The following is a 16288-nucleotide window of genomic DNA, read 5'->3' on the forward strand; positions in this document are numbered from 1 at the left end:
GAATTTATAGAATATTGTAAAAATTATGGTCTATTACCAACATATATATATGTATATATATATATATATATATATATATATGTATGTATATATGTATATATATATACATATATTTGTATATGTGCATCGGTTTAACTATTTTTCAATTTTTTTTTAAACACGTGCAATAGAACAATATTTTTGTAATTATTATTTTCTTTTTGTTAATTTGTTGTTTGTTATATCTCCAGCAACTCATTCAATTTTTTTGCAAAATTATTAACTTTTATATTTTCTTTGATCTGTTTCATTTTGTTCAAAGTATTGTTTCCTGGCACTATACGGCGTTGTACTAATTTTTTTTTGGTTCATGATGTAAATTTCACAAGTTCAGTGGCATTTATATTAGCATCACATAAAACTTCATTTGTCAAATTGGTCTTCTGTACATTCTGCTCTTAATATTTTCTTCTTTTTTTGATGCAATTCGCTTTCTTTATCCTTGGTTGAAATTATGAATGGTAATTCCAAGAAGAAAATTTTCAAAACTCGCTAAGAAAACTAAAACACTTGTTATTATTTTTACATCGGCTGAGATTCTAATTATCAGTTGCCAGTTATAATAGGAAGCAACTGGATAATTTGTTTCTTTTCAGCTCACGTGCAGCCCTGTGTTTTTTCTATTAGTTTTTTTTGTTATTTTCTAAGCAACATTTTTTTACAAACTTTCAAGTTTTTTATTTTTGTTTGCTTTAAAAATGTTCATTGATTGTATGTGCTAAAACTTTAAACTCATGACACACAGCCTATCTTATTTTTGCATACAAAATGGAGGCATGTGGTTTTTAGGTGAAATGTTAACTAGTCGCTCAGTCATTTTTCACTAATTCATCCGTCATGTAAACTTTCTCATCTGTTTCTTTTGTTAATACTGGTACTTCAGTAATTCTTCATCGATAACCATTTTTTTTATTTATGTTAATATTTTTGTGGAACCAAAATCAGCCCATATTGTTTCTAAAATAATTATTTTAATGTTGGTTTGTTTGATATTTTTTGACATTTGCCAAAAATTGATACGAATATGCCAAATTCGTTTTCTCCTTGTCGGTCGCTTACACAAACACATTTACTAAATTATTTCGTTAAAATAAAAGTTTTCATTTGAAATTATTGATCGTGAAAAATTTGAATCATTACGTATATTGAATTATGATATTATAACGGATGAAAATCAGTTTCGGTAAAGCTTCTCACCATTATTGTCATCATCGTAGCTAGGACCGCTTGTTCAATTGTTTTCTTTTTTTTCTTCTGCTCCAAAGTTTCGGTAAATAAAAGAATCCTGTACATTTTATTTCCAACAGTTTAGTGCACTATTTTCATAAGATTCTTTATTTATTTTCACTTTTAAAACAATTAACAATCAAAAATCTGTTTGAGTAATTGAACTATATATAAATATATTTATGTACAATAACGTACATAATTGTTTGTGTGTGACTATATTAAATATTTTATTTATTTGATTAAACTATGATTAAAGGTAAATTATTATTTTTAACTGAATTGCAAGTAGGTGATGAACGTTGGATGGATATGTTGAAGAATGTGTAGCAACATAAATTAATGTGCCTTCACATAATCATCTCTTAGGGTACACACACGTTTACGAGAGGACAGTTTCTTTTGTATATTTCCTTCAATTAACGTAATAAATATTATTTCATTTTTGTATTATTTAAAATTTCTAGCGTTTTTTAAACTTTGAACGCTATTTTAATGGGATCGTTTTGAATGCATGTGTGCGTGTGCATGGTGGTGATTTAATTTGAACGATACATCTCAAATACCGTGCGTGGGATCACATTTAAATTTCTATTTTCACATTGAATAAACACTTATATTCATTTATGTTCGAATGTTTTCGAACAGTGTCCTTCAAAAATTCTGTTCAACGATTCGTAAGAACGAATTAATAATGGAATATAAGGAAACAAATAAAAATAATAATATAATGAAGATTGAACAGATTTGTTATGAGACAAAGTCGACCCACAATAACAAATTATAATACTTCCACGTAAACATGGCAGTAACAAAGTAACAGTAACAAAGAATTGAATGTAAACTTTAGTGCGTAGTCAAGAAATATAAAATACTCCGTTGTGGAATGACGAGAAGTTATGTAACTCCCAAAACGTTGCACGCGTTAATTATAAGTTAACTGTCTTGGGAACAATTTAAATTCAATTGAATTCTTAATATTACTTTAACTTTTTATTTGAGATGGATTTACTTATCATATTTTACAAACGATCGTCAGGAAATTCTGAATAGGACATGAAAATTCAAAAAATTGACTATTTGACTTGACATTGACTACTTTTAATTGAATTTTTAAAAAATCGACAAATTCATTATAATTGTACAAAAACAAACATATCAAAAAAATTAATTGAACATATCAAATTCAATTTGATACTTCTAGCAAATCTGTCATTTGTCGAATCATCCGTCGATATTTAATCTTTTGAAACCTAGATCTCAACCTAAAATCTGTAATTCTTTATGATTAGGTCTGAGAAAGTGTTTGCTTAGTTTTATGAGAAATCGTTAGTAAAATTTTTTCTAAACTGTAAAATTATCATTTAAAATACCATTACATGCCTCCAATAATTAAGCGTTTATTGTGACGAATAAAGATTTATTTTAAATAGTCTGCTAAAAATTGTGCATCAATAAACAATAAAAAGAGTTCCTTAAATTTTCCAGTTAATTTTTCATTTTTTCACTGATCTGATTTGTAGTTAGCATTGCAGCTAAAATAACTACCTTTAAATGAGTTGCAATATGAGTTAGGTTAGTGATGGCGGTCACTGAGATTACCTTGTCTCACTTGTCCATTTGCTACTACAACTTTGGCCTGGCAACTTTAAAAGAAAACATGCACGTTGAGACTGAAATTCAAAGTTTGAAATTGAGAGTCTTGGTTGGGATGAAAATATTAATTTTTATAACAAGTAACAACATAATTTTTTAAAAGATTACTACTACGTTTTATAAATTTATTTAAATTCTTTCCTAAGAATAATTATTTTTTTTGATCAAAAATATTTTCTTGTCGAATTTTCAGTTGTAACATTTTTTAATCGCTTACAACAGACGAAATATCATTCAAATGCATGGGTAACTAAAGGTGCAATCATATAATCAATTTTTTCAATAAAATATAATAAATACTGTATAACAATTGTAACAAATTACAATTTTTGTTATTTACGGGTAGTTATTTCAATTATAATTAAAGAAATCAGAACTCGAAATTTGTAAAAATTCTGCCAAGGTCATTATATAATATTTGATACAAAAATAGTGAGTCATTTGTAGATTAATTCCAAATTGTTTTCATACAAAAAATGTCGGTTATAATGAAAAAGATAACAACAATCACAAAATTAACATTATCACAAATCAAGTATTAATCGATCAATGATTATGTACAGAATATTTACAATCTCGTCTTTCAAGTTGTTCGTTTTAACACTGCGACGTCTTCAACAGCTAACATCTTCTGAAAGGTTCGTTGAAAATGTGAACGTTAAATTAGTGTCGGTAGATGTTAATGATGCATCGCTACCGTCTTCCGGGCTGTTCAACCTCGACCTCAAATTCTCCAGTGCTAAGCAGGATGTACTCTTGGAGTCACGTGCATTTCCGATGACTTCAGCTATCCATCTCATACTCTTCCACGCATCGTCCAGTTTTTTTTGCTGCTGATTCAAAATTTGAATTTCATTTCTCAGTTTCATTTCGTCATCACTGGATACCCCCTGACGAATTAAATGGTTTGTTACTCCGACTTCGGCTTCCAGCAGTGTTGATAAGAGAGCGTATCTTTTTGTTAGGTCCGGGTGATATGTTTTCATGTGATCTGAAAGTTAATGAAAAAATATTTTAATTGTACAATAAATAAATGTTTAATAATACACAAAACGAGATAGAAAAAAATACTTACATATTTCAAACTGTTGCAGAGGCAGTGATATGTGGCCAGGAATTGTTTTCTCTTCTTCTCCAAGGCCAGAACAAACTTGTTTGAAGTTTGGCATCAGCAAAATGAATGAAACTTCGCTACTAAATTCGAACACCTCATTCATATAAACTCTGTGTTCAAGAAAATCTTCCTCAGGCACGCCAACATCTCGCATGAGCTCCAACGATGATTCGTATAACTGGTTGATGAAATTGTGCTGCAGCGTGCTGTCAACTTTGTTTAATTTGGTTGGTGTTGCTGTCAAATTGATGAGTGAGTCCCATTCCTCGCTCGAAACCTTCGCATTATTTCTAACTTGAACGAACGGAAAGACATTCGAGAGATTGTCGGGAACGATGATTCTCAGTTGATCGATGTATGACGTTAGTTTTACGTATCCAATGTAGAGACCTCGAGGCAGTCTGGTAACGCAAGAATCGTTGAATGAAACAAGATCCGGAATGTTGGCAGTGATGTAGTCCATTGTGTTTGTGTCCATTTGCGCTTGTTCTGCTTTCTCTTCACTTTTTTCGAAACTGTTCATTTTTTTCTTTATTAATTTGTTGACTGATCCCCATTTTAGCGATGACGTCACTCGAAGGTCGTCAGGGAGGTTTTTAATGAAAAGAAAAATTTGCGAACCACTGTTTGGATCGTTTAAAATCTGATAATGCAGGTTGCCCAAATCCTCATAACCGACAATTTTCTGCATCTGATAAACAGATTGAAGCAGGCATGATCTGAAATGTAGAGAATCAGTAATTGTCGACGGCCTTTCAAAAATATTCTTCAAAGGTTTCACATTTGACCAGTTGCAGATAACTTTGGAGAGCCAGTAGAAATCAGATTTCAGAGCAACGGAAGAAGGGGTCTGTTCACATTGTATTTCGATGGTTGGTAGAACATCTTCGCCAGTCACCAGGACTTTCCCTTTTTGATGTACCAGCGAAACGATGTAAAGTCCCTTTTTAAAACTTTTGTGCAGTTTCGGTGTCATGTTGAATAAGCTTTTGAATGTTCGTTTGACTCTTCTTGTTAAAATTTGAGGCTCATCAATACCTGTGTAAATATAACATAACATTAACATAACATTGGCATAACATTAACATAACATTAACATAACATTATCAGTGGGCTCAAACCAAAAGTCCATATGCCCACATCTAATAAATATATAAAAATGTACACAAGTAACAAATGCAAAATTATTAAAATGAAACGGTTAAAGCTAAATAAAAAATTATTTTAAAATAAAATTTAACAGCCATCTTTCATTTTAATTGATGAAATTTTTTTGCAAATTAATTTCAAATAGAATCAAAAAACTAAGTAGAAATATGCAAAAAATCACTTGTGTTGGTGTTCTTTGAATGTCTGACACTACTCATTATTTCATCAAGGATCAGTTTCTTGCCCTCTGTACGAATGGGTCTTGTCACGACATTACGCCAATCTGAAATTTGAAAAGTGAGAAAAGCATTAGAAGAACATTCGCAAAGGTTATAATGATAGATTTCAATACTGTTTCATCCACTATATGACTGCTTAATATCAAGCGTGTTCCATTTTTTCCGCGCAAACATACGTTGTTTACTTTTCCATTTAGAAGAATTTTCCAAATATTTTGAAGAATTTTGAAAATATCTGGGAAGAGTGTCATATGTTTCTCATTATCAGCAGTGCGTACTAGAATTGTTAGCAAAAATTTTTTTGAATAATCTTTCAGCTCGTTGTTGAACATTTGAAGAATCATTAATTTAGCAATCAGCAGCATTATTAACGCTTCTGACTGAAGACGCCTCAAGAGATGCGCCACACAAATAATGAAACACAATATAACACAACTCACTTAATATTCAACTACATTCGTAGTGCTGAACAAACACTGATCTAACAAATTCAGAGGTACTTAGTTTCGGACAAATGATGTGAAGTAATGCATTAAAAATAAAATTCAATATCACTTAACAAGCATTGAATGCCTCAAATGGTAATACAGGTGTAAACAGGCAGCACAGGTACGATCCTATTTTTTCATCTGATGGAATGCCTCATCTTAATGGAAGCAATTATCGCTTTCCTAATGTTTATATCAGCTTTAATGTATGCGAGGTGTGATGTGAATATTTATTGCATGGTCACTTATTAGTTTCAATTTACACTGATTAAAACTTCACCGATTAAAATATTAATTTGATATATAGCAAACTTGATAACAAAATAATGTAATGTGTCAAAAACGCTAAAAAAAGTAACCGTTTTTCAAATAATAAACTCCTCAAAATATAAACAACGGAATTGCGAAATAGAAAATATTTTTCATCTGAAAACCTACAGTCAGCAAATGTTTTTGAAAACAATGTCATTCTAATAATAGCAACCAAACCCAATTGAACGTTCTACAAGATGTCAACACTGACGAAAACGTCATTTTCATTGTCTAAAAATAACCATCGTAAACATGAACAGCAGCGAACAATATAACCTTCGTCTTCAGATTGTCTTGCCGGCGGAAGCAATGATGTCTTAAACATCAACAACATTCTTCACGCCCCCAACTTCACCAGCAATATACAGCATACAGCACTTTACTAACAATATTCAGTATGCAGCATCTGCAACAATGTTTTAGTCATCACCATCATCGCCATCATCGTGTTATCACTTCATCTTTTTAGAAATTTTTGACGTTTTTGAGACAACTTTCTTTTTATTGAAGTTAGAAATCGGCATAAAATACTCTATTAAAAACTTTTGAATTTTGTTTTTGCTATATACAAAATATTATAAAAATCCCAAACAAAAAATCACTAGCATTATCAACAACAACAACATCAACAGCAGCAGCAATAAGAAAGACACAAATGGCAAGCGACAACATCTGTCCATTGTGTGACTCGATAGTTTTTAATGAGGATGATCGTACAACTCGGCAGCTAATGTAAACATCACATCACGCTCATCAACATCAAATCAACGTTTTTTCCGTCAGCGTGTTAACGCTTCTTTTATTTATTTAGAAGCATCTAAGTTTGTTTTTTAAATTAGTGTTTTTGTTTTCCCTTTAGTGCAACGACCCTAACTGAAAATTTATTTTCTTTCACAGTCTTAATGGCCCAAGTAAGTGGCCTTAGTTTTGCTAATCAAGCAGTGGAAAAATTTATACGCGTTTTACCAGGAACTTGAAAGTTTAGTACCGGTACATCAGTCTCGGTAATGAGAAGAGAAAAAACTTTTAATGGTATCTGATAATTTCAATGTTTTAAAAAATAATCGATGCATCGACTACTAATTTAGACAGACATGTAATGTAGGTAGATACAAATAAATACATACATTCAAACGTGCATTCTCAAAAAGTCATATACGGTATCAAATACAATGTGTATAAGAGCACGTAGTCATTTATTTCAAAATACTTCAACCAGATGACGAAAACTGAAAATTTTTAAGAAAAAAAACGCACCCAATAAAACAAGGCATCTGCAATAACAGACTGGAGCGGACTGGATGTAAAAATATTAGCGGATTCTACGAACACTTTCAAGAGCATGGTTAAAAATAATTTCTATGGGTTGGCTCTTATTGATAAAAAGTGTTGTTGTCCTTGTAATAATATTTACTATTATATCAGTTCGGTATTGATTTCTGCTTTACCTTTTTTCCAATGAGAGAAGTCAAAAATCAAATGAATTTTGTGAGTTTTGTATTATTTATTTCTCTACTTAGTTCTTGGTTAGTTATTCTAAGTGATTTACATGTAAATTGAGCCTTTACTTAAAGTTTATATATTAATCTAGACTTGATAATGCACTGCTGAACAGGCATAATATTTTCCAATCAAATTATTTTCGATGGTCTTTAGCATTTAAATTTTCTATAAAAGTAACAAACTAGAACATTTTGTGACATTTCAAACAAATGTCAAAGAAATTTTAAATTATCAACGCATTTTTATTACTTGCCATTATTTAAAGTCGAAATAAGTTGAGTGAATGCGAAAATTTTGCGAAAAATTCAAAATTGAAATTGCTTCAAAGCAAATGCAATGCAATTCTATAAAAATTTATTTTTTAAATTTAGTTCTTAGGGAAGAATGAAATTAAATTTAATTTAATTGTAGAAAAAATTTATTACCGTTCAAAGAATATTTTATTTCAAGTCAAGAGGAAGATAACGAAAGCGCACTGAAACGCAATAAATATCATCCAGGGACCCACCGACATCAGAGAAACGTTGAACTCTTGGCGCAAAATTTCTGCATACCAAATCTATGTTTTCTGTCGCATATCAAATCGAATACAAACAGATGCAACCTGGAACGCATACAAACAAAAAAAATACTTGACACTTAGGCCATAGACTTGCATGTTGTTACATCCTCTGAGTTGCGCTGACAGAGTTTAATTTACAGAATAAAAAACAAAAAAAAATGTATGAAGCCCATGCAAATGCTTATATAATACATATTTTAACGTCGACGCGTATAAATGCAATATTTTCACAAGATGCAGACTCGCAGACCTAGATGCATCAAACTAGATTAAAAAAACAGTTAGATGAACATGAAATATAAGCCACCAAAATGAAGAATTTTTTGCATAAGCGCATCTTGAAAACAAATCGAAATGGTGTTGAAATTTCAACAAATTTGCAGATTGACAGCACAGTCCTGAAGAGATTAATTTCGTAAATGGAATTTTTTGAAACATTATTTCAACACCCTGGACACATTTTTTGTTAATTTGAAATCTCAAAAACATTGTTACGATACTAAGCACCACAAACAACGCGACAAAATCGTTCTGGGCTGTATGATGGTGTAATGGTAAAGTGCCTGGCATTGCTATTGCAGTGACGAGATTCGATTGCAAAAAGATCCTTCCCTGTCACAAGCAATGTGTGTGATGCCTTGTTTCACGAGTGCTTACATGCACTGAAAAATATTGATGAAAGAATTGTAACAGATAAATAAGTTAAAACAAATATATATGTAAGTACGTAGTCTTTTTATAGAGTTAATTATTTTATTTTAGCGAATTATTTTATTTTTATAAGTATCAAATTTCATTTTGCTTTGAAGGAATAAAATGATATTGTTAATAATAACGCTCTATATGTAATAAACATTGAAACAGACGAATAAGACTGATTCAGCCTAACATTTCAGCAAGTTTCAAGGCTGATCACTCATTAATTTAAGAATTTTAATTTTTTAGATTGCATCCCTTTGACTAGCGTTAAAATTTATTTACAAATATCCTCAACAAAATAAATACAATCGTTAAAAATAATTTTGAACGCAACACACCTTTCTTATTTTCAGCCGGGTCCTTCGCATTCAACTGACTAGGGAGGCTTCGGGAACATTTGATGACGTCATCTATTTTATTGACTGCCACGTGATCAATTTGTACGGAGCTCACAAACATCGTTTTGTTGTTTTTGTTCATAGTTTTATTCTCGTCATTGTCATCTTCATCGTCGTCGTCATCGTCGTTGTTCGGTTGAGATCTGATTTAGGTAGTAAAAACAGGAAATTTTATTTGTACAAAAATATAATGTACATAAATAACTAATAAAAAATAAAATTTGAAAAAAGTTTGATCGCAATCTTATCTTTAAACACAAAAATTTGATTGAAAATTTTTAATTTATTTCTTTCCGTTTCATTTCTAAGACGTCATCAATTTTTGTAGAATAGTTTTTAAGGAAGTTAAAAGTTTCTTGTTTTACTAGACTTCAATTTAAATGTCAAATAAATGAAATATAAATAACATCAAAAAAGTTACAAAATTAAATAATTTGTAAAGTCATTATAAAAATCTACTAAATTTGTTGCAAAATTCTTTCAAATCGCAAACATCTCTCTTTTGATGCTTTTCAACGTTAGTAAACAAAACATCAAATCAAAAAATAAATTTAGCAGCAACAATAATGTTTAATAAAACAACAGCCATTGAAATTGAAAAACAAAATATATGTCTATTGAAGGAAGCATAAATTAAACGATAAAACTCGTTCAATAAGAAGCGGTGCTAATCTTACACGTGCAATTTGTTCGTGTAAAACATTTTCTTCAACCTGGCTGCCTCATTCTTATCTAAGCAGGTCTTAATTTATTAGATGCAACAAGGGGGTACCATTTGAGATCTTTTACACTAACCAGCGAGTTTTTTTTCATCTCCTCATTCAGTTTGTTGTAGCGTTCAGCCAAAAATTGTTCAAAAGAAATTTTTTATTTATCGACGCCTAGAAGTTTTTTTGGTTTTCGAAAAAAAAAATTTGTTGTTTGCTCAAAATTCCCTTTTACTTGGAAAAATTCTGTGTAGATGTTAGTTGAGAGCAGTTATAATAACGTTGACTTCACTGAGACTTTTCCATCACAGTCTTTGACACAACTCACATTATAGTTGTATAAATAATTCTTTTATTCAAGGGGTTCAAAAAAATTTAACAAAAATTAACTCAGTAAGCCGTGTGGGTGAACAGGAAACCTATGTTCAAAACATACGTGTCTTTACGTTACGTTACGTTGTGCATGTGTGTGTGCGTGTGTGTGCGCGTGTGTGTGTGTGTGTGTGGTGTGTGCACCATTGAACACTGTTGGAGTTGCACCAAATAAACTTCGGTCTTTCGTTGATTAATCATATCAGCGGTTTCAAAAACGATTTAGTACGATTAATTGAGACAACAACATTCAAAATTGTTCTAAACAAGAAAAATGTTTAAGTACATTTATTTAGGGTTTTTATTCAATTTTGGAGATTCAATTCGGTTTCGGTTTCATTTTTAGCTATCAACGTTCTCTACTGACGACTGTTTTGATGAGAAAAATTTCAAATGTTATTGTTTAACTAATCATACCACTGAGAACTCGTAATCAGATTTAGTTTAGATTCAGTAATTTTTCACAGATAAATAAAGTTCAGACAAAATACAAAGAAATTTAATGTTACAAATATAAATGTGTATCATTTTATTTTGTGCTTAAGACTCATGCACCAAATAGAAACCACCTAACACATGCACAGCACACATCTGAATCTGCACTTCTTTACATTTGAGTCTCATCAACTTTTTGTTTTAGGCATTTTAAAATCTCTTTTTCAGACATCTTTGTGCATAAAAAATATGTTTGCATGCAAACAATTATGTCGTAGGATTATGTCCAAAAAACAAGAAATGCACCACCTCCAGAACAAACAATGCAGCGGGCAACGGAGGGATAATTTATTTCCCTGGGAACAAAATGTTTACCGAATATCCTCTTCAGAATTAGCAGGTGCCGCTATAAATGATTTCCTTAAAATGTTTTTAATTGAGGTCCATGACCTACAAATCAATATTTCTCCTTGCCAACTCCCATCAACTGATTCGTTAATAATGCACCACATAAAAATTCTTGTTTTAAATGAAACGAAGTAAAAATTGCAAGACAAAAAGTAACAAACTTTTGACGTTTCTTCATTTTCTTCTTGGACACCAGAAGGCTTGATGACTTTCTAATGCGCTAGAGAAATAAAAAATTTTGTCAATAAAACAAACTTCACTGGTTAAAATTGAGCGTCGTCTCAATTTAAAAAAATGTTATTAAATTAAATTAGAATCGATGAACCAAACATTAAGGCAAACGTAGTGACCTAAACAAATGCAAACAATAAAAATTTATTAAAATTTGAATTAGGATTGAGGATGACTTGGGAAAGATAATAATCAGAAATCATCCTCGTCTTATCATTATAAGCTCATTATAAATTTCCATTTTTATTTTTTTTTTGTTTCTATAGTTTATATATGTCAGTATTAATTTCAATTTTCATTGGAATACGCTCACGCATACAAAGGCACCCACAAGCGGACACACACACACACACACACACACACAAACACACACACACAAACACACTAGTGAGTCATTGAACCTTCTCACCTCGGATTATTAATTTCTCCTAATACACACGCCGAAACTGGAGACGAATGACGTCACATGGAAAGTTGAATGAATAGATGGGCGTTCATTCGCACACCTACATTACCATTACTCAGGCATTTGTGAACGAATGTTTTACAGTATTTATTATGAATAGGTTTATTATACGCTTTTATTGGAAAAGCGTTTAGGTGGCGAGTTAATTTTTGTTTTCTGTTTTGTGATTTCTTTAACAAAATAGTACAGTGTTCCTCAAAAATAACTTTAACATATTTTTTTAAGTTTTGCTCTTTGTTAAAATCACGTGAAAGTTATATTATCATTCACAATTTATTTCTTGTGAGAATGTTTTATTTTTCTGGTTCATGGTTTATACAATCAATAGTTGAAGTAAAGATTTACACCGGCTCCTTCTAGCAGCATACATTTCTTCTAAAGGCATGAAATGGGCATATGTACGCAATTTTAAAAATTATGACAAAGAATGTAAACATTTTTTAGTAGAAGTAGAACTTAGAACTAAAACTTATAAAAAAAGATTTTACAAGACAAATCGTTTACCAGAAACTTTCTTCATATCAAAATAGCCTCTTTCCGTAGATAAACTGTTATCATCGTGGCAAGGCAACAAACACATCAGTAAGTGATTCAAAGTTGATTCAAATTTTAGTTAACATTAATGATAAAAAGTCAAAGAAGAAATTAGAGCTGAAAGTTAATAACAACTAATTTTGTGTTTTGTTTATATTACCTTTATGTAACTACTTTGTTAATATTACTACCACTTTGAATTTCTAGTTTTTCCATCAGTTGCCATATGTTTGCATGCATGTCAAACCTCATGCCAATAAACTTGAAAAAAAACCACATCTATGAAATAACTTGACGAAAAAATGTTTTATATAAAAGAGTAATAAACCTGAAATAAATTTTGACGTCATTTGAATCTCGTAAAACATCAACAACCTCAACAAAACTTTACTCACACTTTTTTGAGTTGATGAATCTAAAGATGATGAAATCACTTCACTGACACCTGGCGATGACGATAATACTGTTTTGGAGGCCACAGCTAATGATGATGACGGTGATGAAGAAGATGGTGATGAAAATGATGATGTTAGTGGTAGTGATGATAATGCCTGTGTTGATGGGGACAAAAGTGATGTAACATTTATTTGTGTTGAGGTTAACAGAGGCAGACGTACTAGCTGTCGGGCTAGAGGAACTGATGATGACGAGGAGAATGTTTTCGCGTTTGATGAAGCAGGTCTGTTTGTGGTCGATGAAGTCGAAAGAGACTTGAGGTTAATTGGCGTTGTTGCTGCTGCAACTGATACTGTTTGCAGTTGTGGTAGTCGTTTGAATGACTCGGAGAATTGTGAGGACGACGATTGGTCTCCTTCCAGCTCTGTTTCAATTTCAAGAAACAATTTATATCAGGTAAAAAATGAATGAAATATTTAGCTTAAATGTAAAAAAATTACAAGCATGTTGAAATAATGAAGATTCGCATTATGGTGAACAATCCATTCGCAACAGGGTGAACATGATGAACATCATCAACTTGATAAACATTCACAACACAGTGAACATCCACAACCAGATGCAATATCAAGCAATATTTTCATTATTAATATATTTAGTATTAAACACTTTTTCAAAATTTATATTAGTTTGGATTTTCTACATTGAAGAAACAAAGAAATAAAATTGTTTGGTTTACAAAATGCAAAATAGTCTCCATCAACTAATATAAATATGTTTTTTGTGCTTTCAACAAGCAGTAATTTTTGTTACAATGAATAAATACCCAGGTATAAAATTGTTTTGTTTTCTCTGCAGGGGTTTTTAAAAAGTGCTATGTAAAATTTAGAGAAAACACAGAGGAACGATGAAGTTTCTAAAGTAAGAAAAAAAGTTGGTGTCGCATACATTTGGCGAATTAATTGAAGAAAAAGGTGATTAAGAAAATGTTAAGAGCTTTCTAAGAAGCTAGTGAAGATGTTTCAATTAATTGATGGCCAGTGCAAAACGTTAATAAAACATTAACGTCGTTAAAACATTAATGCCGATGCAACATTAGCATCGTTGGTAATGTGTGTGATGATTCTTGTTGCACAAAAAATAATATGGATTGATGTTTTGTAGTTTTTAATGGCATTTCAGTTGTTCAACAACAACAAAAACATAAAATTAAATTTGATAACAACCGATCAGCTAAACCATGTTAGCAATTGTAGAACTTTCAACAACAAACCTTACCAAAACAAAGATATATATATCTCAAAACGACGCCAATAAAGAATAATAATTAAATTACATAAAAAAAAATGCCAGCAAGCCAACTAAAAAAAAAAACAAAAGTAAGATCGTACATAAAGCTATCATCAACATTGTGCAACGAACAAGTCGGAAGCCATAAATTCATCGTTATATTCAATTACACGCATACGTAGTTAACACGTATTCAAAAACCATCACAACATGTCTTGAACGCACTGCACAAAAACTAGAACGAATAAGATTTCGTTCTTAAAATTTTTAAAATTCGGTTGAAACTTGCGATTGAATGACGACGAACTGTGGGCAAGTATTCTAGAGATGATTCAATGAATGGTAGCAAATCACATATCACAATTCAAAAACAGCACCCTAACCACAACAGCAGCTACAACAGCAACCACAACAGCAACTACAACAGCAACCACAACAGCAGCCACAACAGCAACCACACAAACGCCTCACATCACGCCATCCATTTACACATACCTTCAGAGCCATTGGGAAACCCGGAGTGAAGATCAACGCAACATAATGCAGTCTTGTGTTGGTAGACTTGTTGAGTGTGTTGAAATATTTGTTGGCGTTGTTGTTGGCAGAGTTGTTGTTGTTTTTGTTGTTGTTGTCTACTATGATTGTGAGGAACATTTTTGATATCTGTAAAAAATTTGAACGGTCGTTAACGCTTTTTATGAAGTTTGAAATGAATATCTTATTTTGTAGATATAAATAGATGTAAATATTTCAATAGTTGAGAGAATAAAAAATTAATTATTTTAATTGTTGCGGTAGCTCAGAAATCTAAACCATCACACAACATCCGTGAGTGTGTGTGGGATCAACGACTCATGATGCACATTTTACACGAGAACGTCTTTGAATTGGAGTCCGTAACACTGCAATACAAAACCGGACGCCTACAACCACTACGCCATCTCGCGTTGGTAACTTTTGGCCTAACATTCCAGCTTCAAAAATAATTTTACATTTCTCTCCTATGTGCAAATGTGCATGTGATAATTCCAGTGCACCTGAGAGAGTTTGCGTTACGAACCGACCTAAGGATTGTGCATTCCTTTGCGGTCGATGTTGAAGGTTAAGATGGAAGTTCAGCGTGGAGGCGAGCCAGCATGCACCACACACCACATGCACCAAACATTCCTGATTCGTAATGACTGTTATTGCTCCTCTCGTTATCATCGTCATCATCTTCGCCGTTGTCATCATCATCATCAACTCAAACTTCATCACTATCATTACGAAATCATCTCCATTTACATTTTCTTACTTCATTATCGCTATATTTTTGTATTTACAATTATTCATTCCTTCATTCTTTTATTTATTCATTTATCTCTCTATCCATCTATCAATTAATTATTCAATTAATTAATTAATTCATTCGTTCATTCATTTATTCATCCTTCCATCCATTTATCCATTTTTACACATTACATACAATACAGTTATGTATGTTCCTACCTGTATCAAAATGCCGCCTGGTTACATCATCATCGTCATCATCATCAGTACCCTCCCTGCAGACATCATCATCATCACCACCTTCACCATCCACGTTGTCACCATCATCAGCACCATTTGGATGATTATCATCATTTCTCGGTGAACCACTGTTGGTGCGCTTTCCATGGCGATGTTCATCATGATGATGATGATGATCGTGATGATATTCATGATGATGATGATGATGATGATGGCAAGGGTGGGAATGATAATGATACAAATAAAGAAATTGATTTGACTGCTGCAGGTGATGGTTATGATGATGATGATGAAGACTCTGATGGTGATGATGATGATCGGAAAATTGATTCCCAGATGTCCTGAGAAAATAAAAAAGATCATGAATATTAATTAGTTTTAAACCAGATGAAATTAATACGCTTATTTATTTATTGGCGGAAAAGCTTCATATTATATTTATTTTCAAAAAACATTGAAAAAAATTGTGTAAAGTGGCATATAAAAAATAAAACTTTGAAAAACTGAGCAAAAATAACCAGGAAAAACTAAAAAAACAACATCAACAACGAGCA

General features: G+C 31.6%; 2 protein-coding genes across 2 annotated transcripts; both read right to left on the reverse strand.

Annotated features, from left to right (window-relative positions):
* Window positions 1–2754: 2754 nt before the first annotated feature.
* On the reverse strand, window positions 2755–5012 carry HELRODRAFT_167861 (hypothetical protein; the record flags this gene model as incomplete). The annotated part of the gene is made up of 3 exons (XM_009013590.1): window positions 2755–2814; window positions 3549–3913; window positions 3998–5012. The coding sequence occupies 3 exons, from the start codon at window positions 5010–5012 to the stop codon at window positions 2755–2757; spliced, it is 1440 nt and encodes a 479-aa protein (XP_009011838.1).
* A 5802-nt stretch (window positions 5013–10814) lies between these two features.
* HELRODRAFT_167862 (hypothetical protein) lies at window positions 10815–15431 on the reverse strand (the record flags this gene model as incomplete). The annotated part of the gene is made up of 6 exons (XM_009013591.1): window positions 10815–10834; window positions 12868–13020; window positions 13157–13220; window positions 14721–14888; window positions 15153–15226; window positions 15290–15431. 6 exons carry the CDS (start codon window positions 15429–15431, stop codon window positions 10815–10817), a joined length of 621 nt encoding a protein of 206 aa, XP_009011839.1.
* Window positions 15432–16288: the final 857 nt, after the last annotated feature.

The sequence above is a fragment of the Helobdella robusta genome (assembly GCF_000326865.2).
Source record: "Helobdella robusta unplaced genomic scaffold HELROscaffold_12, whole genome shotgun sequence".
NCBI lineage: Eukaryota > Metazoa > Annelida > Clitellata > Rhynchobdellida > Glossiphoniidae > Helobdella > Helobdella robusta.